Source organism: Chenopodium album, chromosome 25 (genome assembly GCF_948465745.1).
Source record: "Chenopodium album chromosome 25, dcCheAlbu1.1, whole genome shotgun sequence".
Taxonomy (NCBI): Eukaryota; Viridiplantae; Streptophyta; class Magnoliopsida; order Caryophyllales; family Amaranthaceae; genus Chenopodium; species Chenopodium album.
In genome coordinates, this window is record NC_137858.1 from 15103009 (window position 1) to 15130733 (window position 27725).

At 33.6% G+C, this 27725-nt stretch overlaps 2 protein-coding genes and 1 pseudogene across 2 annotated transcripts; all 3 read left to right on the plus strand.

Moving 5' to 3' along the window:
• Positions 1 to 2646: 2646 nt before the first annotated feature.
• On the plus strand, positions 2647 to 6302 carry LOC145613773 (putative oxidoreductase At4g09670 pseudogene; annotated as a pseudogene).
• A 1561-nt stretch (positions 6303 to 7863) lies between these two features.
• On the plus strand, positions 7864 to 13132 carry LOC145614459 (putative oxidoreductase At4g09670). Its single transcript, XM_081669515.1, has 2 exons — positions 7864 to 8410; positions 12404 to 13132. The coding sequence occupies exons 1-2, from the start codon at positions 7931 to 7933 to the stop codon at positions 13022 to 13024; spliced, it is 1101 nt and encodes a 366-aa protein (XP_081525641.1). The 5' UTR covers positions 7864 to 7930; the 3' UTR covers positions 13025 to 13132.
• A 6016-nt stretch (positions 13133 to 19148) lies between these two features.
• Positions 19149 to 26680, plus strand: LOC145613774 (cytochrome P450 78A7-like). The gene is made up of 4 exons (XM_081668829.1): positions 19149 to 20177; positions 20812 to 21432; positions 26026 to 26098; positions 26208 to 26680. The coding sequence occupies exons 1-4, from the start codon at positions 19149 to 19151 to the stop codon at positions 26678 to 26680; spliced, it is 2196 nt and encodes a 731-aa protein (XP_081524955.1).
• The last annotated feature ends 1045 nt before the right edge of the window (positions 26681 to 27725 follow it).

Below are 27725 nucleotides of genomic sequence, written 5' to 3' on the forward strand. Positions count from 1 at the left end.
TCATATAAACCCTGTATTACACTATATATGCTTCTAGACATACAGTTCATCTTCACACAACGTTAATGTAACTAGCGTTTGTGGTATGTTCCGAGGTCTATCTAGGCTGCTACCACCAATCCACCATAACGACACCATAGTCGTGAGCAAATTTGATGTTGTCCGTGTTCATGTTTTCAGGCAGCTGAAAGTGCCTCATGAAACTCCGATCCCATGACTACATTCGACACGATGCCTCCTATCGATTAGCATCCACCCACTCCTTAATTTTATGTCCAATATGTTTGTTGTGCTGAATTTGAACTTTCACTAGAACTTTCCACACCCCTGTAAACATTATTGGTATTGTTACTACAAAACCCTACTATTTTAGATAAAAGAGATCTTGCTAAGTAGCAAGTTGATGAATATATTGAACACAACCCTATAGCACACCCTATTGCTAGGGTTTCTTCTTTTGCTTTCATTGTCTTAACCCTGACTAATTTTTATGTTTTTCCTACTTTTAAAGAGATTAAGGCACCACACAAAACAAAATTGCATAACATTTTTTTTTAGGGGAACAAAATTGTATAACATGATAGGAGATTAGTATATCCTCTTTTTATTTTATTTTAATTTATTTTATTTTATTTTTATTTTTTTTGGCACAGATAATCTATAGTAAGAAGATAATACGAGTAATTACAAAGCAAGTGTAATCATCTCAAAAAAACAAAAAGTGTAATCATCTCAAATCATATACGTAGTAAATTTATTTTACCTTTCTATATAAATTATATATAATTGATTTGAAGATACTAATAAATGTCGTACACAATATACCTGTTGTATATTAAATTTTCTCTCCACACAAAAAGAGAAATGAAAAACAAATCAGGTCGATCAGCACAGTCAACATCAGAATACGAGCAGCAACATGAGCATGAGCCAAAGCAGAAGTATCATCGTCTCTATAATTATTGATGGTTCAGAGTTCAGACCATCAAAACAAAAATACTCTGAAAGGTCCATGTTTTCTTATTTTTTAAAATAAAAGGTTATTGATGCTAGTAGATGTATACAAATATACAATATTACTAGTTCTGTTATTAGTTTATTACCATAGCAATTAACAAAGTGCGTACGTGTCTATCAGTATGTAACGTGGCAATTAACAAGGCATCGTCTAAAACTTGATACACCTACATAGGGAAGTCAACTGTTATAGATTGAAGAGTTCCAAATAATAAGCATATTTTGGTACCAAAATTAAATACAGTATTACAATACTAATTAGAAATTAAGCAGGTTTTTTTTTTTTTTTTTTTTTTTTTTTTTTTTTTTTTTGTGTTTGTGTACTAACAGCCTGTTCACATTTAATGAACTGAGCTGAACTGAACTGAACTGATTGGAGCTGAACTGAACTGAACTGATTGGAACTGAACTGAACTGAACTAAATTGAGCTGAAATGAATATTTTATGTGAGAGGGAAATTAAGAGCTGAACTGAACTGAACTGAACTGAACTGATTGGAGCTGAACTGAACTGAAATTAAGTAAATGTGAACAGGCCCTAAAACATTTGATTTTTAATTTTTTATATAAGAATGTGCTCAAAACTTGTTCTATTCAACTTATTAAAGATATTTTTTTATTTATTTTTAATGAATTGATCAAGAAACATTATTATCAGATCAGATCAGAATTTTTAATTATCATTTATTTATTGCTAAATATTGTTAGTTGCTAATATCATTTAGGCATTTACATAAACCACTAGGGATATGATAATTTACATAAATTGTACGTTTATTCTAATGCTAGATGTAATCCTTATTATATATGAGTATCTTTGTAGGGTCTATTATACTCGGATGGATAAGGTACTAATACTCGAATCCAAACCGAATCCATACTCACCTTTTTGTTCAACACAAAGTTTTGTATGTGGCTGGTCACACCGTGTGGCAAAGGTTAATTCATTAGTTTAATAGGGATTACTTGATCAATATTAAAATGGTTACTACTTCTTAGTGTTATAGGGTTACTCAGTTAGTGTTATAGGGGTAACTCAATCAGTGTTACATAGGTTATTTGGTCAATGTTATATGTGTTACTTTGTTATTATAAGACGTGCTGTTTTTTCAAACTCTTTTAATGAATATCTTGTTGTGTATCTGAATTAAAGCTTCTACTATTCTACCCATACACTTAGGGTCTAAAATTCTAAAACCCTACCCGACCTTATTAATCTAATAGGGTTTGGATAGGGCCAGACTCACCAAAGTCTAATTTGTGATTTAAGTAAATATCGCAAACAATGAACAACTAAGATTAAAATATTACTCTATAATATAAAATCATTGTAGAATCTTTGGTCTTACAGTCTTACTCTAATTATAGCATGAAATTGGGAGATTCACACATTTCCAAACATGGAAATGACCCCACTATTTTAAATTGTTTTCCTTCTTGACCACTACATGTATTGTATGGTTCAATGGTTGTAGCCCATAGTAGAGCAGTATAGCCTAGATAAGAAAACGTGCATAAATAAGCTAATCACTCATCAAAATAACTCTACTCTTCATTTCTTAACAATTATAAGTCTTAACACTTTTCTCAACACTCCAATATAATACTACATACATACATTATTCATCAATGGCTGAATCTCATCCACCCACCACCATCCGCTTCGGCATCCTAGGCTGTGCCGAAATAGCCCGAAAAGTCTCTCGTGCCATAAACCTCTCTCCAAACTCCACCCTTTACGCCATTGGCAGCCGCTCCATCCAAAAAGCTCAAGCTTACGCGGCTGCCAATGACTTCCTCCCTTCCACTAAGATCTACGGGAGCTACGAAGAAGTTCTCGAGGACCCTGAAGTTGACGCGGTGTACGTGCCTTTGCCGACTAGCTTGCACCTTCAATGGGTGGTTCGTGCCGCGGAGAAGAAGAAGCATGTGCTTGTTGAGAAACCTCCTGCTTTGAATGTTGCAGAGTTGGATGTTATTTTGAAGGCGTGTGAGTCAAATGGGGTTCAATATATGGATGGTACAATGTGGATGCATCACCCTAGGACTAAGGTTATGGCGGATTTTTTAGCAGATTCTCAGCGTTTTGGCCAGCTTAAAACTGTAAGTGTCTTTCTTCTACTACCTCTGATCTAATTGTTACATTTGACTTTTTAAATTTTATTTTTAATATTTTTAAAATTTATTTAGCATATAAAAACAACAAAATTTAATTATTGTTAGATTTATTTCAATGGGTCATGGGTATATGATTTATTCTATGAACTTGTTTGGCAATTGGCTGTTGGCTGTTGGCTGTCGGCTGGTTTGATTGGCTGGTTTGACTGGCTGTTTGTATTGGCTTTTTTGTTGGTTGTTTGACTTTTTATTAGTATGTAAACATGTTTGGTAAAATTGGCTGTTGAATGTTATTAGTAACTTAGAAAGCCAAAAGCCAAAAGGTACTCCAAGTAGCTTTTTCATTTTGGCTTAAAAGCCAGCTTTTCAACTAGCTGAAAAAGCCATTTACCAAACACGAATTTTGGATGTTTGACCAAATGAAAAAGCCAAAAGCCAAAAGCCAATAAAAAAGCCAATGAAAAGCCATTTACCAAACAAGGCCTATATTTCAATATTTTGTTTAAGATATTAATGGTGGGAAAATACAAGTTAATCTACCAAATAAACGAATTTTTGTTAATCTGATGGCATTTTTGTAAATATATTGAAAAAGCAGGGTCATTTATTTAGTACTTTTGATAAGCTGTCCAATTACTGTTTGTTTTTTGCTTTTACTATTTGGTGAGGAAATTACACATGTACCCCTCAACTAATACATGAAAAGATGCATATACCCTTTCCCTGCTACTTGAAAAGACAATTATACCCCATTTTGTTTATCTGGGAAATTGACTGGGTATCCCTCATTAATGGTCACAAGCTATATACGTAGACCCATTGTAGCACGAAATATAAGATAATGCAAAGTCAAGTTAAATGTAATAAAAATTATTTTGAAATAAAGAATGAAGGTAATTTTGGCCAGCTTAAGGCTGTAAGCGTCTTTCTTCTATTACCTCATGTCGTAAAAATTTTACATTTAACTTTTTATAAATTATACTTTTATTGTATTTTTTTTTTTTTTTAATTTGTCTAACATATACTTCCTCCGTTTTCTTTTACTTGCAACACACCTTTTAGGCACGTAGTTTTAGGAGATGATTAGTGAGGGTAAACGAGCGATTTCATCAATATAATTTTTACACGAAGATTATAATAGGGTTAAGTATCATTTGTAAAAATTATAATGAATAATTTATCCGTTTACATTACATAAATCTGACCTCAAAACACATGCCACAAGGCTGTGTTGCAAGTAAAAAGAAACGGAGGAAGTAGAATATAGTCATATAGTATTGAAGAGAGACGAAAAAGAAAGTGGGGGGCAAAAGAAAAAAGGAGTGGAGAGAGTAAATAATTTTTCCGTTTGCATTATATTCTAATTACTACCTTTATCTTGAATATCTTGCTTCATTTTTCTATTTCGGAAGTCCCAACTCCCAATGTAATTGAACTATTTTGATTTAAACAGGAAAATTTGAAAAATAACACCAATAATAGTGCCCATTTTATACATAATCACCAACAGTTTTTTTTTTTTTTTTTTTTTTTTTTTTTTTTTTTTTAAATTTACTTTTTTTTTACCACCAACAATTCTTTAAAACCTTAAAGATTACTCCCTCCGTCCCTAAATTACATTCCTCCTTTTTATTTTTGGTATTCCAAAATTACATTCCTCCTTTCTATTTTTGGTAAGTTTTTTTTTGTAAATCAACTCTCTTTTTCTGTTTTATATTTAATGCTTTCTCACTCATCCTTACCTAATCTCACTCATAATCCTTGTGCCAAATTACAATAAATATGATTGGTTAAAAATTTTTAATTAAGAGCATGTAATTGGTCCTTTTTTTTTTGTAAAGGATTGATGACTTGTCATGAGTAATAACTCATCTATCTTTGTACTTTTCATTGCATTATCTAATTATTGTTATTTGTCTTATTCTTCCCTCCTTAATTCCCGTGTAAATTTCCAAAGAACAATGTAATTTAGGGACGGAGGGAGTACCACATTTTGCCCACTGACATCATAATGGGTCACGCTCTTCAATTTCCCTCCTTTTCACTTTCTCTTTAATCGATTCTCACCTCTGTTCTTCCATGGATGAAGTATACATTTAAAGATTTTCCTCAATTCCAAATGATATGGTCATGGTTGTATACTACAAGTGCTAGTATCTTTCAAATTAAACTAGTACTACAAATAATAGTTAGCATTCTTCTTAGTAATAGCATAATTTTTCTAAGCTTTTAGGTAGTAGTATTGTCAGAATAGTCCAACTGCTGTAAAGTTCTGAAGTTTTGGCATACCTAGTTAAAATTAGTGGTATTAAGAAAATCATATAATGCCTAGTCTCACAAAACCTGTTATTCTTTGATCTCATTTACAAATAAAATCCATTTGATATTCATATATTCTACAAAACCCGGTTAGAATTGATGCAGGGGTTATATTATCCTACAGTTTGTTTTCTGCAATAATGCGCGCTTGACAGGCTTGTAAGACAGTGTTTCTGGTCTTTCAGAGACTAGCTATTCTCAATATATATTGTCTAAACTTTTGACAGGTACACTCAATTTTCACCTTCATGGCTAACGACGATTTCCTTCACAACAATATTCGGGTGAAACCTGATCTTGATTCGCTTGGTGCTCTGGGTGATGCAGGCTGGTACTGTATCAGAGCGAGTCTGTGGGCTGCAAATTACCAACTGCCTAAATCCGTGACTGCTTTAAAAAAACCGGTTACAAATGATGCAGGGGTCATATTATCCTGTGATGCTTGTATGTGTTGGGAGGATGGCAAAATAGCCACCTTTCACTGTTCTTTTCTCGCCAACTTAACCATGGACATAACAGCTGTTGGAACGAATGGGACCTTACATGTCAACGATTTCATTATTCCGTATAATGCTGCAGAGGTTTCGTTTTCAGCAGCGTCCAAAACTTGGTTTACTGATAAGGCCTTGGAATGGACTCACAAATCGAGTGAGCATGTTGTGAGTACAGATCTTCCCCAGGAAGCTCTTATGGTAAAGGAGTTTTCGGCTTTGGTTGATGGTATAAAACACCGCGGTTTAACACCAGAGGAGAAGTGGCCTACAATTAGTAGGAAAACACAACTTGTAATTGATGCTGTGATAGCTTCTATTGACAAGGGATGTCAGCCAGTCGAGGTAGTCTATTGATTGGCAAACATATATTGCCATCGAAATTTGGAAGTCTAATGCTTGATTTGGTGTTCTTTTGTTGTGTGCTTATGTTTTTCTTTTAGACGGCAGTTGAGGTGCTCTAAAGCATTCAGGTTTGTTTTAGACAATGTTGTTTGCATTCAACAAACTCTGTATTTTTATTGGAAAGTTTTGCATTTGATAATTTGAGCCTTCAATAAGTCTTGTATAATGCAGACTTATGCTATTAATTTTAGTGAAGATAACTTTAACTATGGGTCTGTTCACATTTACTAAACTGAGCTGAACTGAACTGAACTGATTGGAACTGAACTGAACTGAATTGAGCTGAAATGAATATTCTATGAGAGAGGGAAATTAAGAGCTGAACTGAACTGATTGGAGCTGAACTGAACTGAAATTAAGTAAATGTGAACAGACTCATATGTATAATAACTTTTACTCATTTAGAGGTAATTTTTTATTTGTGATGAATTTAATTTATTTTGATGTGTATTTTATGATAAATACATGTAATAAAAGCTAATATGAAGTATGATTAGTCTAACACAAATTCTTATAATGTGGTTAGTCATATGGTGTGGTCAACAATGATTGGTATTACTTCGTTAGTGTTATAGGGGTTACTCGGTCAATAATACAGGGTTACTTCATTCGTTAATGTTACGGGAATCATTTTGTCAGTGTTAAGGGTACTTCAATTCGTTAATTAGTGTTATAGGGGTTACTCGATGAGTGTTATATTTATAAGGCTAATTTATTCTTTTACAAGTGGCCACATGGTGTAATCAGCCGCACACAAAATGTGCTCTTAATCTTTTTTTTTTTTTTGAAAGAATGTGCTTTTAATCTAATATATTAGTATTTTTTTTAATGCAAGTAGGGAGTTTTATTAATCACACCAAATCGAGTTCCGCCAAGGCTATGATACCTTGGGGGAACGAATCAAGAAAAACAAACTTTGACCCACTAGGGGGATAATCTCCCAGCAAAATGTACTACTACATTACCATTACGCTTAACATGACTAACATTCAAACTTATTACTACAATAATTTAACTTAAATCCACCTTAAACATGAAACATGAATTTGCGTTTGCATTACAATTATTTCAAAAATATCTAATCGTTGCAAATAATTTAAAACGAAAGTACTCCCTCCGTTTTTAAATACTTGCTCCGCTTTTATTTCTGGCCGTTTTTAAATACTTGCTCCATTTCCTTTTTTGGAAAGCTTTTACAATATTTAATTTATTTCTCAAAACTAGTGGACCCAATATAATACTCTTTCTCCTCCAATTCTTCCACTACTTTTGCTTTTTACGAGTATAATTTTTTATTTTCTCAACTATCCCACTATCTCTATAATTTATAAATCTCTCCAATTTTCTCCTAAAATTCCGCGCATGAAGAAATAGAGCAGGTATTTAAAAACAGAGAGAGTATTAAAATTAATATAAAAATGTTAACGATTATGACGTGGTGGAGCCGTTGATATGACACATATGAACGGTATAACCTCCACATCTACTGAAAATAAACAAGAATATCCTGATTCTGGCGCTTTCTCAACAATTCAATACCATTCACTCTTTCTCCGTAATAACACCTCCATCATTCATCAATGGCGGAACCTCATCAATCCACCACCATCACCATTCGCTTCGGCATCCTAGGCTGCGCAGACATAGCCCGCAAAGTCTCTCGAGCCATAACCCACTCCCCAAACTCCACCCTCTACGCCATTGGCAGCCGCTCAATCGACAAAGCTCGAACTTACGCAGCCGTCAATGGCTTCCCTTCTTCCACCAAGATTTACGGAAGTTACGATGAAGTTCTCGATGACCCTGAAGTGGATGCCCTTTATGTACCCTTACCCACTAGCCTCCATCTTTATTGGGTGGTTCGTGCTGCGGCGAAGAAGAAGCATATTCTTGTTGAGAAACCTCCTGCTTTGAATGTTAAGGAATTGGATGTGATTTTGAAGGCTTGTGAGTCAAATGGGGTTCAATTTATGGATGGGACTATGTGGATGCATCATCCTAGGACTAAGATTATGGGGGAGTTTTTGAGGGATTCTCAGCGTTTTGGTCAGCTTAAGGCGGTAAGTTTTTTGTGATTGATATTGTTGTCATAGTTGTCGTTAAATAATAGACCACATTTCTATTTTGTATTGTCCTGTTTAATCCAATAGGCTAAAAGGGTGTATTTAGATTAATCAATCAAAGATTGGGATTATGTTAAGAAAATGGGTGAAATTGGGGATTGTTAATACTCCCTCCGTCCCCTATTGATGGTCACTTTTGCCATTTTTGGTGACTCAAAATGTTAGTCACATTTGCTTTTTTCAAGTACCATTAATATTATTTTTTTACCAAAGTTCTCTAACATTTGCAAAAATATTTGTGGAAATTTAACTTTCCCATGTAAATTTTACTTTCCCATGTACTTTAATTACTTTCTCTCTCTACTTTTTTGCATACCCAATGTAAATTTACTTTTTCAATGTACTTTCTTTATTTCTCCTTAATTCCCGTGATTTTTTAGCAAAAGTGACCATCAATAAGGGACGGAGGGAGTATTAAATTATACTTTTTCATATGAGTTTTATTGCCTGATTTTGTTGTAACTTGTAAGTATTTGATTGTGAACTTTGGAGTTATTTTAAGCATGTTAAATAAAATAAGTTGAAAACTTAGAATTAGTAAGATTGGGGATGAGTTTTTAGTGTTTCAAGGTGAAGGTTTTAGTGTTTGAAGATATATAATCTTGTTTGGAATGAAGAGTTTGTGTAATGTAGGTAGGTTTGCTACTGAGGCTACAATATTGAAGTTTGTGGTTGTTTTGGATTGAATAAGGACAATTTGTTTGTTTGAGTACAACAGACCAATTGAGATCCTTCTTAATTTACCTTGTTAGAAGTTCAAAATTTTGGATTTTACGATGATGGTCATGCAATTGTATCCAATTCCCCATGGTTTGAAGTTTGAATATATCTAGAGAATTAGATTGGTTAGCCTTTGGTTGCTAATCAGGAATGATTTGTTTGGGGATTTTGTTCGAATGATAAATGCTGACGTGGTGACTATGTTCTCAATTTTGCATTAGTGAAAGTCTAGTAAACTATTCTGTTAAATGGTCCATATGGGGAAATAAGGAGAAGTGAAGAAGGAAAGGTAAGACAAGGGAAAGTGAGGAAGGCATACTTAAGCTGCATCGGAAGTATCTTTGCTGTAACTGAAGTCATCTCATTATATTGTATAAATGTTCCTCTGTCCCAACTCCAAGTATTCAAATTAAGAAATGACATGCCTTTTCTTTACTTTCTTTCCATTGGCCTCCACATCGCCCATTCAAACTTGAGGTTATATTGCTGGTTGTACTATGACTCTATGAGGCATGTAATTCTTTTGTTGAAACTCATGAACAAGTTGCCACTTGCCAGCAATATAATGTACAGCATGTACAAGCATCTTCTGAACTAGTGCTTTTCTTGAATTGTCAGAGAACCTTGCTTGTCATACTTATAATTTGATTATAATGCTGATTTTTCAAGTATCCTGAGGCCCAATCCTCTAAAATCTAGGACAGAAGGTTAATCTCTAAAGCCTGGCACCTGTCAGGCCTAGGTTTACTTTATGGACATTTTGAGGATTTTTGCTGAAAGCTTGGAGATGAAAACATCTTATGTTGCCAATGTTGGTTGATCGCTTGATGTTTAATCATGTACAATATTGGAGCTTGTCGGTTGCAGGTACTGGGAAAGGATGATAATTCCTAATTTCATAAGAAGGTTAGAAGAGGTGCATCCTAGCATAGGTGTCTGTGGGATCAACTCTAATTCCTTTCTCTACTTTTCAGTGTCACTGCCAGAAAGCCCTGAAACCATTGAAAACTCCCAACGTCGGGTTTTATCATTTTGGGTTTTGAAATCTTGGCTGTTTGGGATGGTGTATTCAATTCCTGTCGTTTCTATCTTATTGTGTAGTTGTTCCTAACTTCTGTAAATGGTGTATCTTCTTCTGGCCCTGAAAATATTTCTTTGTTGTGGCCTAATGCTGAGGTGAATTTGCATTTAAAACCAAATATTATGTCTAGGCTTTAAGCTAGTAAGTCCAAAATTTAAATGTTGATCACACTGTGTTAGGGATTTAAGTTTAGCTGGGCTGAGAACAGAATAAATTCTCATTATTGAGGGGCATATTTTGGGTCAGTGCTGAAGATTTATTCAGGTAGTTAATTTCACAAGTGAGGGCTATGCTGGTCCTGGTGTTGAATGAAGGCTTTTTTGGTATTTACATGTGCCTTTCTTCTGGGGAAGTGTAAGTCTCTAGCTGGAAAAATAGACAGCATGCACATTTATTTTTTTCTCTGGTTGTCTGGTTGTGAATTCTTCTGTGCATCTGCTATTAATTGTATATTTGTTATCTTGATTGTGATTCTTAGCTTTGAGTTGATATATCTTCTATTCCCGGGCTATCTTTTTATTTTTTATTAATTTTAAAAAAACTTTTTATTGCACTCACTGGTTTGTGTAATTCATCTGGTTGAGTTGCTATTCTTGCTAAAGTCTTAAGCTATGCTCATATGAAAACATGGCTAATGTCTTTTTATTTGATGTGGGGTTGGGAAGAATATGCTATGGTTTCCCATAAACTATTTCTTGGAATAAGTGATATTACTTTTGAGATCTAGTGAAAGTAGATTACAAAGATATTGTGTGCTTATAAATTATGTTTTCCTTGTGTTTCTTTATTGTTAGGGGGCATGTCTTGTTGAGTAAATGGTAATTAAACAGTGAAGTCGGTTTTTGGCTTGTGCAACAGAGCTGTATATAAGAAAATCAGGGAAAATGTAGAAAACTAGAAGGAATATGCATACAGATAAAATGAGGTGGTGGCATGTGTCCCTAAAGGTTTGTCTTTTAACTAGGTCTAGCTTATGGATTTTTGATTCTTGTTGAGCATCTACCAGCTGCAAATCCATTCTTTCATCTAACTTAGGGTCTCTCTGTTTCATGTTAAAATTTGTCAAAAAAACTTATTGTACCTTATCAAAAAAATTTAATGAAGAGATAATAATATTCACTAAATGTAATATATACTGCTCTATGATATACATAAGCATTGAAAATCCAAAGAATAGCTGCTGAATTGCTGAATTGATTCATCAGGAGTTCCACCGGTTCCACCCTGTCATCTAGCTCTTTAAATGAGATATGAAAAGTGTTGGCTTTGTTTCAGAAAAGCTGAGCTTCCAATTAAGGCTGGGATTAGAACTCTTGTTTGAAGGGATTTCCTACTATTTGTTGAAACTGGCATCTCATGTGTCATAATATCTCATAGCTAGTAAGTGTGACCATGAGAGCTCATGAATCAAAGCCTGAATATACTATGTGAAGTCTAGGATTAGATGCCATGATTGAACTCCATTCAACTTTTGTTCTGTAAAAGTGTAGGATGTTACAGTATGCTCAAGAAGGGAGCATACTAAATGATTAGGGAAATTAGTAGTAAAAGTGCCTGTGATGAACTATGATGGGATGTCTGAAAGAGAGCCGAGTAAGATTCCCTTGACCTTTTTGTGAAAATAGACAACATCAATAGATGGTTCAAAACTCTTTTTGAGTCCAGGGGCTCTGTTTCATGATCTCCTTCTATAATAGATCAGAAAACACTTTCATTTATGTATGTGAATTACAGGAGGTAACTGGGCTAATCTTGCTACAAATATACTCTTTTGGGACTAGCTGAGTCACTGAAAATTCACTTGTATTACTGTTAAATCAGATTCTACTGAAAGTTGGGTGAATTAGATTGAAGGGAATATTGAGCGAGTCCTAGTTGTGGGATCAGGGACAATAATTTGAATAATTTAGGCTCTCATGAGTGCCAAAAAGAACTGAGGAAGCCTTTTAGCATTCTATATTCTATAAGACTATATGGTCTAAAGTATGGATATCATAAGTATTTATACATTTGACCATTAATTTTTGGTACAGTTGGCGTCCATAATGTTTGTTGTGAGTGCTTTGTCAATATCTTAAGTTCTGAAACTTTCAGAAGCTCTATTCTCATTATTGGCCCACATTTTACAGGTGCAATCATCTTTCACCTTTTCTGCCGATGAGGACTTCCTTGAAAATGACATCCGGGTAAAGCCTGATCTCGATGCTCTTGGTGCCCTAGGTGATGCTGGCTGGTACTGCATCAGGGCAAGTCTGTGGGCTGCAAATTATGAACTTCCTAAATATGTGACGGCTTTAAGGTTTCCTATTAAAAACTCTGCTGGGGTGTTGTTATCCTGCGATGCTTCCTTGCACTGGGAAGATGGCAAAGTAGCCACCTTCCACTGCTCTTTTCTCTCCAACCTAACCATGGATATAACAGCTATTGGCACCAAAGGCACCTTGCAAGTGAGTGATTTCATTATTCCATATAAAGAAGCGGATGCCTCTTTCTCAACAGTCTCTGAAGCTTGGTTCACTGACAAAGATTTGGAATGGAATAAAAAACCGAGTGAGCACATTGTAACTACGGATCTTACCCAGGAAGCTCTTATGGTTAAAGAGTTTTCAGCTTTGGTTTATGGCATAAAACACCATGGTCTAGCTCCAGAGAAGAAGTGGCCTACAATTAGTCGGAAAACTCAACTTGTAATTGATGCTGTGGTTGCTTCCATTGACAAAGGCTTTGAGCCAGTCGAAGTAAACTATTGATTTCAATAATCGTCCTTGTAATGTAACTGCAATGCTAGTTTTCTTTTGTTACCCATTTCTGGCAATAATAAAGAGTAGTTCATTCTGTATTATGGAACTGCTTGAGCATTCATGTTTGTTGCTGTCGATATGCTTCCCATTTAACTGTCTTGTTTTGGTAGGACAATTAGCTGGTGCATTCGAAAGTCTGAGCCTCTTATTGGGTCAACAAGCACAGTGAACTGTCAATTGAACTTTCAGTTGTGTTGCAGGGATAGTGCTCATTCAGGAGCATGTTTATATGCTTAAAAGAACCTTGATTATGTTACGGCAATGACACTATTGGAGCATTGTCTCTGATTTTTGTCAGCTGTAAATTTTTTATCAGATCTGCAAGCGAAGGAGGAAGATAACCTTGTAATTAAGGTTGGAAGATAGAGATGATTAGAATATTGCAATGTTTATTAGCTTTTGTTTAACAGTTTGAGGACTAGAGGGGAGGTTCTAGTAACAGCAAGCTTGTGCACCAGGCTCTTTCATTAATTTGGTGTCTGATGGAGTTTACGTTGTCATTACATTCGCGCAATTAATTACTTTGTTCAAGTTCTAATTAACCTGATTGATATCTTTTCATCAAAGGCTTTCATTTGGGCATTGATCTAAATTTGTATGTACTAACAATAATAATGTACCGAAGAGATGGTCATAGTGTTCTTGTGTATCCGTAAAGATAGATTGCTAAGAGTTTGTGTGTACGAATTCAACTTTAGGGGATTGTTAAATCACGCCAACCTTAAACTCAAATACACCCCATAGTATCTTGGTTTATTCCTAGTTCGTTCCTACATTGAGTGTCGTTTAGAGTTTGAATAGAAGCAGTAGAAATGTAGAATACTAAATAAGTCTGTAAAAGTTATGGGGTATTTGCATGCATTATTTGTAGTAACACAAATTATCTTGTGTATACGAATGGGGAGGTGACTAGCTGAATTTTCAGATCTACTACTTATAACAAATTAACATGTATGACTTCTAATCCCTAAAAACACAGCTTCACTTTACCCTCTCCTACCCAGTTTGCAAAAAGTAGTGAGTGATTTAATTTTACAGTGAGTCTGTAAGTCCATCTAATTTTTTATTTGGTCAAGTTTTTTTTTGTAATGGAATCACATATCCAAAGGGGTTTTAACTCGATCTCTCACATATCCGTGGAATCCCATATCCACCTCCCTCGTTTGGTTGCATATGGGAATTAATTGCCTATAGGAAGTTATAATACATATGGGAAAATGATGTGGATATCTCAAGACTCTCACAAGGCTCGCAAGCTATAATAACATTGGATCAGTACTCTAATTCTCGCAGGAATAACATATCTCTCTCATTCTTAAACTATTATTGATATACACTCATATTTATAGGGTTATAGATCGTACAAAGATAAGATAGGAAACTAATAATTGTGTCCTAAAATAAGATAAAATATTAAGAATCCTAATCCTAATATATCTACTAATCATATTTTAAAAACTCATAGGCAAACATCCTAATAATTAATAATAACTAAATAATGTCTATTAATCTTGCATCAGAAAATTTATTGCTCATGAAATACTAAAATTGTGTTTGATTGACATATAGGAAATTGTATATCCCATGAATCAATTTCCTATATTTTGTCTGGTTAACTTATGTAATACCCATGTATTATTATAACTTGAACTCCGTTCCCAAAATTTTGAGGACAGTAATGTAATTTTACCCAAAATACATGTGGGAAGTTTGAGTGACCAAGGAAGGATGTGGGAAATTAATTTCCCATGTTTTGTTGGAATTGAATTCCAAATTCCTTAGGAATTTCCACTTCCTACATTTTTGTTAACCAAACAACTACTCAAACACATTTCCCACGAATTGGTATTTCCCCCATTATGAAGTGCAACCAATTAAACAATTAGATCGCAATCCATTCTATTAATGAAATATAAAATCCATTCCAATAATAATTAAACCAAACAACTTTGGATTAGTATGGGTTTTAGAATCCATAGCTCTCTATGAGATTTTTTTACCAATTCATTCCAATTTGATGAACCAAACACCATATATGTCCAATAACTTGTTTGAAAATTTCAAAAATATATTTAATTGTCTAAAAATTTGTATGCATATTTTTATCGTGAATTTCAAAAGGTTATACTACGTGTGAAATGCCTAATAACTTATACTCGTGAATTTGGACTAACACAATAGTTTCCCAATCTTCTTGTAAAATGATATATTGAGTAGAATGTAAGATGGTGTAAATTTATACTTAGGGCCTGTTCTCATTGACTGAACTCAGCTGAACTGAACTGAACTGAACTGAACTGAACTCAGCTGAATTGAACTGAACTGAACTAAACTCAGCTGAACTGAACTGAACTGAAATGAATATTTTATAAGAGAAGAAAATTAGGAGCTGAACTAAACTGAACTGAACTAAATTGAGCTGAACTGAACTGAACTGAACTCAGTTGAACTGAACTGAACTGAATTTCAATGTAAGAGAACAGGCCATTACTCATCACGTAATAACATAGTCTGAAAACCCAAATCCGTACCTTCCTCGTCTCCAACTAGCTAGGGCGGGCGTGGTGCGGTGTCCATTTTAGTATTTTACCATCCCTATTATGCTATCATCAACCAACCAAATCCATGAAAATAATTAAACAAACTAACAAGCAAGAGCTCACGTGTGAGTAACCTAGATAATTGTTTCACAAAACAACTTTCAAGAAAATAACAAGTTACTAAATCAAACAAAGAGCTAAAAAAGTTATTAAGAAGAAATTAGAAGCAATAAGTGAGGTTCAATACATATTCTAGGAAGTGTAAAATTCACAAATTCCATGTACAATTAGTGAAACGAGCAAGTAAGGTACATCAAAATAAAATTGATCTAATCTTGGGACTTTTATAAAATCGTTGGAAACACACAAACATGTTGCCTTATAATGTTGGGATTAGTGAAGCAATCGTGGCACAAGCAATGGAGTACAATTGTAAGTTTCATGGACAATTAATTTTCTTCTTTCCAAGGTTGCTACATTACCGCCGTCTTTCTTAGATGTTAATCAATCAAACAATTTTAGGTAATGACTAATTAGTAATCACCATTACTATACGTATTGTGTGGACCAATTTGTTGAGACATGTGGATGCCAAGTGATGTAGTGTGATCACTTCCATTTATTTCGCTTTATTTATCTTGGGATGGTTGTTGTTTTGGGATGGTTGATTCGAATTTGTTTCGTGATGTGTAGGTATTCTTAAAGGACATTAGTATGGAAGGGATTTGATCTTGAATCTTGAATGTTTACTAATTTGAGTTGTTTCTTGATGTAAGATAATCATAAAGAAAGGTAGCATGGAGGGAATTTGCATGATCGCAAATCTTGAATATCATCGTACAAATCTTTACTAATTATCATGTTGGCACCCACTAATCCATGTTTAATTTGGTGTTAATCGCTAGCTATATGCTTAGAGCTAAGGACCTGTTCACTTCAACTTAATTTCAGTTCAATTCAGCTCCAATTAGCTAGAGATGATCAACATTGACTCGGCCCGTTACACCAGCCCGATCCGGCCCAAAAATAGGGCGGGTTTGGGCAAGCTTAAAAACACAAATTTAGTTTAAAACCCGAACCCGGCCCGAGAAAAGCCCACTTTTGCCCGACAAGCCCGCTACCATTTTGCGGGTTTGAGCACAAGAAATTATGTTAAGGCCTCACCCGGCCCGATTTTTTATCACCTCTAGCTCCAATCAGTTCAGTTCAGTTCAGCTCCTGATTTCCTTCTCTCATAAATATTCATCAGTTCAGCTCTATTCAGTTTAGTTCAGCTCCAATCAGTTCAATTCAGTTCAGTTCCAATGAGTTCAGTTCAGTTCAGCTCAATTTAGTTCCAATGAGTTCAGTTCAGTTCAGATCATTAAATATGGACAGGCCCTAATTTACAACCAATTTTAAGTAACAAAAGTTCAAAATTAATCTCACGATTTTAGCTTCTAGTTTAAATTTTAATGGGCGCCTTAATTGGTTGGGGAGAAGTAACACTTTGGCTTGAAGTTTAGCAATTGAGGGCTATGTCCTATTGTGCACTTAAATGCAATGAAAATGACTTTCTACAAGGCATGTTTTATGAATTTATTCACCTAGTTTCACTAGACGATTTAAAAGGGCCTAAAAATAATATTTTGTTATATTATTTTCACTATATATATATACAAGGGGAATCAATGATATGCTAAATTGTTACTTCGTATTAGAATTTGAGATGTATTTAGTATCTTACATGTTTAATCTTCATTATCATCATAAAACTTAATAACTATGTGTCGATTAAAATTGTGTACTAGTATATCTTTGTATAAAGAAATTCAGAGTCCAATTTTAGATAGTTGGGCCTTTTTTTATGATAAACATTGATCGCCCCACACCTATTTATAATCCTTATTACGAGTAGACATTATGAGTATTTATTTAAACTTATTATTTGTTCTAAATTTATCAACACTTTGAACTTAATTATTCTGATATACTCGTAAATAAGGTGAATAAAACATAATCTTAGCTAATTATTAAGCTAGTCAATTGCTAAAAATATTTGTGAGTGAGACAAGTCCAAATTTTTGAACCCTAGACAAGTTGGTGTGAGCTATACATAAAGGGTTTGAGTCCAGGTTAAAGGGTTTTTATTAGACAAATTATTTATTGGACAACAAGGTCAACAAGGCTTAGCTCAGTAGGAATAGAAAATCGGGATGATACTAACTACCCTATCACGTTGCCTAATCGTTTACATGTATAATCTCATATTCACGTGTACTTATGCAGTTATGCCTATCTTTTGACAAATGATTTGTTATCTTAATTTCAAGAATTGATTTGATTCGTACACACATACTACTACCTCCGTTGCATATTATTTGCATCGATTTGACATAAACTATAGAGGAAAAACGTCCAATCGTTGCAAATAATATGTAACGGAGATAGTATATTGCAAGGGATTTGATGCATCCTATACTCCCTTACTAGTTACTAAGCTAGGTTGTTAATAGCAACTTTTACGAATTACACAAATTTTACAACCATTTCATGAATTGACTTATCAATTGTAGTTTTGAGGGACCTAGGGAAGAGAGTTTCCCTATGTCAAAATGAGTGTATAGAACATATGTGGACATATAGAACGAACGATTGTAAAAAATTATCCGATCTAACTGCAATCTAACAAAAATCAAACTGACTCTCGATCTATACATGCATTTAGCATTATTATTATATATGGCTAAGTAAAATATCTAAACTTATGATAGTAAGGTATAAAGCAAATCATAAATTATGCAACACATACAAGAATACATACCAAGTATCAGCTTTAATAACCATAAGGTATTGTATATGGATTAAGTAGGATGATAGCCACAACATGAAATTTCTAATTAATACCACATATGGACTTTATGGAAAAATTCATTAAGGGCATGTTCACACTTAATGAACTAAGCTGAGTTGACCTGAACTAAACTGATTGGAGCTGAACTGAACTAAACTGAGTGGAGCTAAACTGAACTGAATAGAGTTGAATGAATATTTAATGAGAGAAGGAAATTAGGAGTTGAACTGAACTAAATTGAACTGAATTGAACTGATTAGAGCTGAACTGAACTGAAATTAAGCTGAAATGAATAAGCCCTAAGTCAATGTAAAGAGGGATTGATGTAAATGATGTAACTATTATGACAAGAATGAATTATAACTTCTTTTTTTTTTTTTACACAAAGAATGAAATATAATATAATCAAGAACTAATTTTTTTATTTTTTTTTTATTTTTCACTCTTATTTTATTTTTTAGTTAATTTTTTTCTAAATCATGTTACATTACATGTACATAGTTGTTTACGTGAAATTGCTAGAATTTGGTCCCCACCCCCCTTTTCTCCAAATGACCCTAATCCACAGCCTAATTCTAGCATTTAGAGGCCTATAAATATAGAGACCAATAGTGTTGTCTCCTTCACACTCTCTACTCATTCTCATTCTCATTCTCATACTCTCTCTTAATATCTTGTTTTTCTCTCAATCCTTGAGAACATGGCAACAATCCCAAATGATGAAAAACTTTGGTTATTTTTCACCCTACCACAAATTATCACCTTTGAAAACATTATTTCAACCAATTTAACAAGTATTCCTTTTTTAGCTACCCTTCTTGGACTCCTTTTTCTCGGTCTTTTTACTTGGGTCATATTCTCTTCACCTGGTGGTCCGGCTTGGAAAAAAGGCCGCAACCATATGGGCCGAGTCCCAATCCCTGGCCCGAAAGGCCTACCTGTTTTTGGTAGCTTATTCACCTTAAGCCATGGCTTGGCTCACCAAACCCTAGCTTGTATGGCTCAAGGTTTAGGGAGTAAGCAACTCATGGCTCTTAGCCTTGGCTCAACCCCAGTGGTTGTGACCTCGGACCCTGAGATTGCCCATGAGATCCTAACATCACCCTACTTTGCTGATCGCCCAATCAAACAATCGGCTAAACAACTCATGTTTAGCCGAGCCATTGGGTTCGCTCCAAGTGGGGCCCATTGGAGGCTCCTAAGGAGAATAGCTGCCTCCCACTTGTTTTCACCAAGGCGCATTTTAGCCCATGAAAGTGGGCGCATGCTAGAATGCACCAACATGGTTAATGCAATTTTTAAAGAGCAAGTTTTGCATGGGGCTGTTTCTATTAGAAAGCATCTCCAAGCAGCTGCCCTAAACAATATAATGGGGAGTGTTTTTGGCAAAAGATATGATCTTATGAATGGAGAAGGCAACATGAGTCGCGAGGCGAAAGAGCTAGATGAGCTTGTTAAAGAGGGTTTTGAGTTGTTAGGAGCCTTCAATTGGAGTGATCACTTACCATGGTTGAAGCATTTTTGTGACCCTAGTGGGATTGTACAACGTTGTTCGTCCCTTGTTCCTCGAGTTCGAAGATTGGTACAACAAATCATCGACGAACATCGAGAACGTAGGATGAATAATAATGGTAATGATGCATCTGAAAATTGTGATTTTGTTGATGTGTTGCTCTCTTTGGAAGGTGAAGAAAAACTACAAGAGGATGACATGGTCGCAGTACTTTGGGTATGTTCATACTTCATATAGTAATCCATTTATCCAAAACAATGTTTTGTAATTTTTTTATGTACGTACCACTTTTCACGTTTGTCAATAAAATAGAATCTAATTAATCAATAAGTTTTAAATAACAGCCTTTTAGCCTAAAAAACTATTAAATTTTCATAGTACCACATTCGTATTTTAAAAAGTAATTACACTTAAAAAAAAAAACCAGAAAGGTTAGATAGATAGACTAAATAGCAAATAATATCTTATTATAAAATTATATTGACTAAGATAACTGTGAAAGTAATAGCATAAAAGGTACTTATAATAAATTAAGAAATGTTTGAAAAGCACTAGGTATATTATTAGTACTTATAAGTATGATTACTTTTTTTTTTTTTTTTTTTTTGAAGAATATTAGTGTTATTACCTAAACCGATAGTTTTAATTTATTATATATACGTAGTAATAATAATAATAATAATAATAATAATAATAATAATAATAATTATTATTATTATTATTATTATTATCTTTATTATTATTATTATTATATAAAATTATTATTATTATTATTATTATTATTATTATTATTATTATTATTATTTCATTGATTTTACGAATATATATTAACAGTTTTCTATCTATGTAGGAAATGATTTTCCGTGGAACAGACACAATTGCACTACTCATTGAGTGGATTCTAGCTGAATTGGTATTGAACCCAACAATACAATCCAAGCTACAAAATGAGATCACCAAGGCCATGGAAAGTGCAGCCACAAACTCAGCCATTGCCAAGTTACCTTATTTACAAGCCGTGGTAAAGGAAACCCTACGTCTCCACCCTCCCGGTCCACTCCTCTCATGGGCTCGATTGTCCACAACCAATGTCGGACTTAGCAATGGCATGGTTGTCCCTAAGGGAACCACCACAATGGTTAACATGTGGTCCATAACCCATGACCCTAACGTATGGGACAATCCTAGTATGTTTAATCCAGAAAGGTTCTTACACAATTCCGCTACTGCTGGCATAGACATTGATGTCCGAGGAAGTGACCTACGACTTGCCCCATTTGGGGCAGGCCGTAGAGTCTGTCCTGGAAAAGACCTAGCACTCGTGATAGTGAGCCAATGGGTGGCCATGTTAGTTCACAACTATAAGTGGATCCAACACGAGACAAACCCAATCGATCTAAGTGAAGTGTTGAAGTTGTCATGTGAAATGAAGTGCCCTCTCTCAGCTGTGGCTATTCCAAGGAATTGCTTTGTTACAAAACAATACAAATACTAATTAACAAATTCAACAAAGTACAATCATGCTAAGCTATCTACATACACTTTAACGTGTTACTACGTTACACTATATACAATATAGTTTTGCATGGAAATGATGCACCAAAAATACTTTATATTACAGCACACACCTATACATATGTCAACGTTCAAGTGTTATGTTTTCCACCTTTTCATATTGCAATGTAGTAAACCTTTTTATTTGTAAGCGTGTGCAATACTGTGTACCTTTTATATATGTCAGCTTGGTTTTATGTGCAATTGTATACTCAACAACGAGAATAATAAAAGTGTCATCGTTAGTTTGTTATACTCCTTATACTCACTCTGTTTTTTCATAGTTGTAACACTTTTTTTTCACGTTTGTCGATGCATGATTTTAATTGTTAACATCTTTAATTATCAATATGTAAATATTATATATATTTGATATTAAAATAGTATAAGTCGGGACAAATCTAACAAGATCCCACATGACTATAATTTTGCTTACATATAAATCATCAAAGTTAGTCAAAGTGAACCACATGAATACTGTGAAAGTCAAACTGATGCGGCTATAAAGAAATGGAAGAAGTACTTCGCATGTTTAGTACTTTTGGTCTATGGTTTATTTGTTACTTATACAAAAATAGCTATTGTTGATCCAACCGACCCTCCCTAAGTCCATTTTTTTCTAAGCTAGTGGGGTTTATGTGAAGGCAGACAAATATTCATATACTTCGTAGTTCACTAATGTGAACTTTGTCACTATGGGCCTGTTCTCATTGACTGAACTCAGCTGAACTGAACTGAACTGAATTGAATTCAGCTGAACTGAACTGAAGTGAAATGAATATTTTATAAGAGAAGGAAATTAGGAGCTGAACTGAACTGAACTGAACTCAACTGAATTTCAACGTAAGAGAACATGCCCTATCTCTATTAAAAGTTATTCTTTAAGAAGTTTGTCACACAATGCTAACTTATTTATCATGCGAAATCAAATAGTATTAAAAATTACAAAATAGTCATAGCGGGTTGGTTTGTGGTGTCATGTCAATATATAATAAACAACTTGAATATCTCTTAAACTAAAACTCATTAATTATCAAATGAGTTTGAAAGACTAATCCCTAACCTAAACTTAAACTCAAACAGATTGCTTAATGACTTGTTTAACCTATTAATTTTTTTTTTATAAAAAAAATAAATAAATAAATAAATAAATAAAATAAAACACAATTTTAATTTGAAATTATAACATATATAAGTAAAAATTAACTAAAAATAAGGTATGTTTATAAAATATTCTACATATAGGAACACCATCTTCAAAATTTAATCTATTTTAATCCGTATTTGTAATACCCCGTATTTTTAATGTATTTTATAAATTATTTATTTAATTATAAAATATATTTTGGGTCAAACCATTTTAATTATTGGATTATAGATAAAGCAAGTATTTATATTTGGGTCAACAAGTATTTAATCCAAATGTAGCCCATCTTTCTTATGAACCCAATCATCCTATTTTTACTTTTGGGCTACCTATTTCATCATTTAAAGTCCATTATTTTATGAAGCCCAAACCTACCCTAACCTACTCTACACTATAAATACTCCATTTATCCCCAAAAATTTCCCACACAAAAAGGTTAGTCTTACTTTCTTCCCTTTTCTCTCCTCTTTTCATTCTAGCTATTTTGATGATTTTACTTATGGGTTTTGGTTTTAATTATTCAAAGTATGTTTGATTAGTATCATAATTATGTTTTGATGATTAAAGATTGTAGATTTTAAATAATAAAGTGTTTTATTTTCAGATTTCATAAAATTATAAGTTAGGGTTTTAAAATTATTAAAGACTTGATTTTTAGGGTTTTTATGAACAATTGATTTAGGGCTTTTATAGTAATGATATTTTGGAAATTTTGGTGATTATAACTACTAATTAGTTTAACTTAATTCCAGATTATTTTGAACACATAAACTCCTGTTTTAATTTTTAGATTCCCGTTCGTTAATATTAATCCCGTTTTAATCCCGATCAGGTTCCAAACTCATCCGATTTTGATAAAAAAAAAGTAGTGTTTTCCATGTGAAAACAACGTTTTAAGAAAGACTCCCTCTTGTGGCCAAATTCAGCCTCTAAGTATGATTTTCGAGCAGTTTTTGTTTTTTTAACGAGGTTTTTTTTAATTTTTATCCTTGAGTTTAAAGGGTAAGAGATAATTTAATTTTTCTATGGATAACTTAAGTATAAAGATGTATTTTGATGAAGTTTTAAAGGGGTTTTTGATTAGTTTAAAATGCTGGAATTTTATTTAAAGTAGTATAATTGTGATTTTAATAAAAGGGTGTGATAACCTATTAAAAAGGAGTTTAATTAGGGGTTTTTAAATAATTTTCAGATTATTCTAAATAGTTTAAAGTGAGTTTAAGTTGCTGGAAATTGTGTATACAAGAGTAATTAATTTTAGTATTATTGTCCCTTATTGTAGGAGACTTGATTCGGGAATTGTTGTAGTATTTTCGGCCACTTTATGGGCTTAATTGAGGTACGTTCGCGTACTTAGCATAATTATGTTGATGTAGTAGCGTGCTAAATGTGTTTGATTGATTACAAGTAATATCATGCTAGGTTTGGAATGAAAATTATGATTTGGATGTTATTGGTGAATGGATTATGAAGCATGATTTATTTGTGATGGATTATTGAATGGAAAATAATAGCTTGGAATATTATCTATGAACCACGTATTTATTTATGGCATGATAGAGAGCATGTTTGATTAAACTAATTGTTTAATTATGTTTGGAATATTGAAAAGGAATTTTATTATGGTTCATATAATTTTTATTGATGCTTTAAGCATGAGGAATGAGCTATATAAGTGTCTATGTACACAAGGAATAAATAGTATGTTGGTGCCTTTGTGCACTTAAGGTGTTTTTAACACCGAGGGATAGGATTGTTGGCGCTTTATGCGTTTAAGGTGTCTTTGACACTGAGGTAGAATTAAAAAGGGTTCAACATTAAATACTATGTGGTCACTAAATATTCAAGAATTAAATTGGTATGTTTGAGTGATTGAATTATTATTGATGATTGAATTGTTATGCTTTGAGGGTCATCACCAAGTCTAATAATATGTAAATAACGTAAAGTGAAGGAGATTACGCACCAAAACTCTTGGAACGTATATACCTTGAGTATGAACATATGGGGGGAGTTATGTGACTTTATATTTGATCATAACTTCTAACGGAGTACAGGACGCTGTATATTCCTTTTTATTATTATTATGCGCTGGAATTCCGCCACCTATGTGTGGCACAGGTTTTGTCGCTGGCACGGTTAGCTCCCGTGTCAGTTAACCTCAATTTATTTGGGGGAGGTATAGGAGAAAACCCGTTCGATGCGTAATCAACGCTAAATAAATTATTTAGTGTCTAGTTAAATTGTCTTGTTGATTGCGGTGTGTACTTGTAAACAGGTGCATTGACGTAAGTGTGTGTTGATAGGTAAAAGCATGTTAATGTGTTTATTTACGCTTATGTACTCAGCTTTGCTGATTGTGTGTGTGTTTGTGTGTTTGGCCATGTCTTTATCTTGGCCCTATGATGACCCATTTTTAATGGAGAGTAGTGGGGGCAAGTGGAGATAATCTTTTCAGGTGTTGAAGCATATTCATGACGGGGCATGAGTGAAGAGCGAATCATGCTAATTTCTATTAGTTAAGATGTAGTTTATTGCTTTCAAATATTATATTATGTTATGCTTATGAGACTAACGCAAAGGTTTTCGTAATTTAATTGGTTTTGATAAGGACCTTCAATGGTTCCAAGTTGTAGGTTGATTTTATTTGACTTCGTTTGACTTTGGTTTTAACTTTACTTTCGTTTGGTTGACTTTTAAGTTGACGCGTTTTGAATGGTTTTGATTTAAGTCTTCCGCTGTGTGTCTTTGATAATTGCCTGAGCCGTTCTCACGGTGGCAGTAATGTCTTAGATATTCCTAAATCGTATGTTAAAGGGTAAAATAAGTATTTTTAAAGGAAAGGAATTTCTAGGGTGTTACAGTATTCACCTTGACTTATATTTTTATAGGACATATGGTGTCAAAAACCAAATTGATTGAGCTAATTTGAGTTGAAAAAAGCCTTTTTTTTTTTTTACTTGTATGAACAGTAATTTAACATGACTCGAATTTAAGATAAATATGACCAACCGACCCAACCTATTGATCTTACCGCGTGAACCCAACCTAGTTACCCGACTTTACACCTCTAATGATGCATGATGCATGAATGGGTTTGACTAATTACTTCTGACTTAGGAAGTTATGGAAAATTTTGGAATTGAGACAATTAACAGACAGAGTGTTTTTATTGAGATATTATCATATATTTAGAATATTTAGATTTATTTCCATATGTTTATCTTTATTCTATTTTAGTTAATTACCTAAGATCCTAAGTTATCTTGTGATACGAGGACTAGGAGTTGTATTGATTATATATTCCCAATTACGATTAATGAGAGGGCAAGCGATTATCTTTCTAATTCTTCATGGTATCAGAGCCAGGTTAATTTGAAAGGGACTCCCGGTCAAGGTATTTTGTTGAGCTCTGATTGTGATTTAAATCTGCAAGGTATTTTGTTGAGCTCTGATTGTGATTGCAATGAGGGTGGTTCGTTACTTGAAAGGGACTCCCGGTTAAGGTATTTTGTTGAGCTCTGATTGTGATTTAAATCTGCAAGGTTGGTGTGATTCAGATTGGGCTACTTGCCCATTGACTCGTCGTTCTTTATCTGGTTGGCTAGTTTTTCTTGGAAAATCTCCTATTTCATGGAAAACTAAGAAGCAACCGACTGTTTCTTTCTCTTCTTCGGAGGCCGAGTATAGGTCCATGTCTTCGTGCTCTAAAGAGCTAAAATGGGTGAAGTCTCTATTGTCGAGTCTTGGAGTCCAACATCCAAAGGCGATTAAGTTATTTTGTGATAATGAAGCGGCTCTGCACATTGCAAAGAATCCGGTTTTTCATGAACGAACAAAGCATATTGAGATTGATTGTCATTTTGTTCGTGATGCAATTTCCGAGGGGTGGATATCTACATCTCATGTTCCGACTACTTCACAGCTTGCGGATATATTTACAAAGGCACTTGGGAAAGCACAGTTTGATAACCTTCTTTCCAAGTTGGGCACTTACGATCCAAGCGCTCCAACTTGAGGGGGGGTATTGAGATATTATCATATATTTAGAATATTTAGATTTATTTCCATATGTTTATCTTTATTCTATTTTAGTTAATTACCTAAGATCCTAAGTTATCTTGTGATACGAGGACTAGGAGTTGTATTGATTATATATTCCCAATTGCTATTAATGAGAGGGCAAGCGATTATCTTTCTAATTCTTCAGTTTTAAACAAATACATTAAAATTGATATAATGAAACCATCAACATTGAAATAGAATTGATATAATCACTTGCAAAAATGAAATTACTGAAATTGCATGGCAACAAAATGGATTTTTATTGCTTGATTATTTTTATTTTTTATAATAAGTAGAATTGTAATTACATGTAAAACTTCAGATTTAAAATATAAAATTTTTTATTATCAGTCCTTAATAAAAAACCGTGGAAACCTAGCTTAATATATGCAACAGTACTTTCCCTTGCATTAAACTTAAGGGCATTTTTACAGAAAATTATACTCCGTACATTATTAGAGTTGGACATGAATCAGATCGAAAAATGTAAATTGTTCTACGGGCTTATGGCTTTATTATTTAAAGATAAAAGAGTTTCTAAAGATTGAAGCCTTAATTAAATAAAAGTGGACATATTATTTAAGACAGCTAAGAAGACATTAATTTAGATGTTCCATGTTGTTAAGTTGTTCGTCATTTGTTCCTTCAAATATCGATGGATGTACGAACCAATTTTTTCTGTTTGCTCAAATTATGCTGTTTTTGCACGTCTGTTACAAATTTATGATTTCCACACTTCTAATTTAGGGACATTTGACACCTGGAATTTAATTGGATCCACAATGTTATGTATTGTTTGATGTTTCTACGGCATTATTTGAAATTTCAATACTTGTTGTTTTATTTCCAGCTAGATTTTTAATTGTAATATTAATATATATTTAATTTCTGATGTATATATAGTCATTTGGTCTAGATTTATAGAGATGATGAAACTAATATATATGGAGTAATTTCAAAGGGAGGATCTTTGTTGAGACTCATGTCAAATACTTTTG

What these genes read in the sequence shown, in the direction of transcription:
- LOC145614459 (XM_081669515.1), top strand. Translation starts at nt 7,931, where the DNA reads ATGGCGGAACCTCATCAATCCACCACCATCACCATTCGCTTCGGCATC. An exon ending in GTTTTGGTCAGCTTAAGGCG is followed by an intron (nt 8,411 to 12,403) that starts GTAAGTTTTTTG and finishes CACATTTTACAG; the next exon opens with GTGCAATCATCTTTCACCTT.
- LOC145613774 (XM_081668829.1), top strand. Translation starts at nt 19,149, where the DNA reads ATGGCAACAATCCCAAATGATGAAAAACTTTGGTTATTTTTCACCCTA. An exon ending in CTATTCCAAGGAATTGCTTT is followed by an intron (nt 21,433 to 26,025) that starts GTTACAAAACAA and finishes TCATGGTATCAG; the next exon opens with AGCCAGGTTAATTTGAAAGG. An exon ending in TTGTGATTTAAATCTGCAAG is followed by an intron (nt 26,099 to 26,207) that starts GTATTTTGTTGA and finishes TAAATCTGCAAG; the next exon opens with GTTGGTGTGATTCAGATTGG.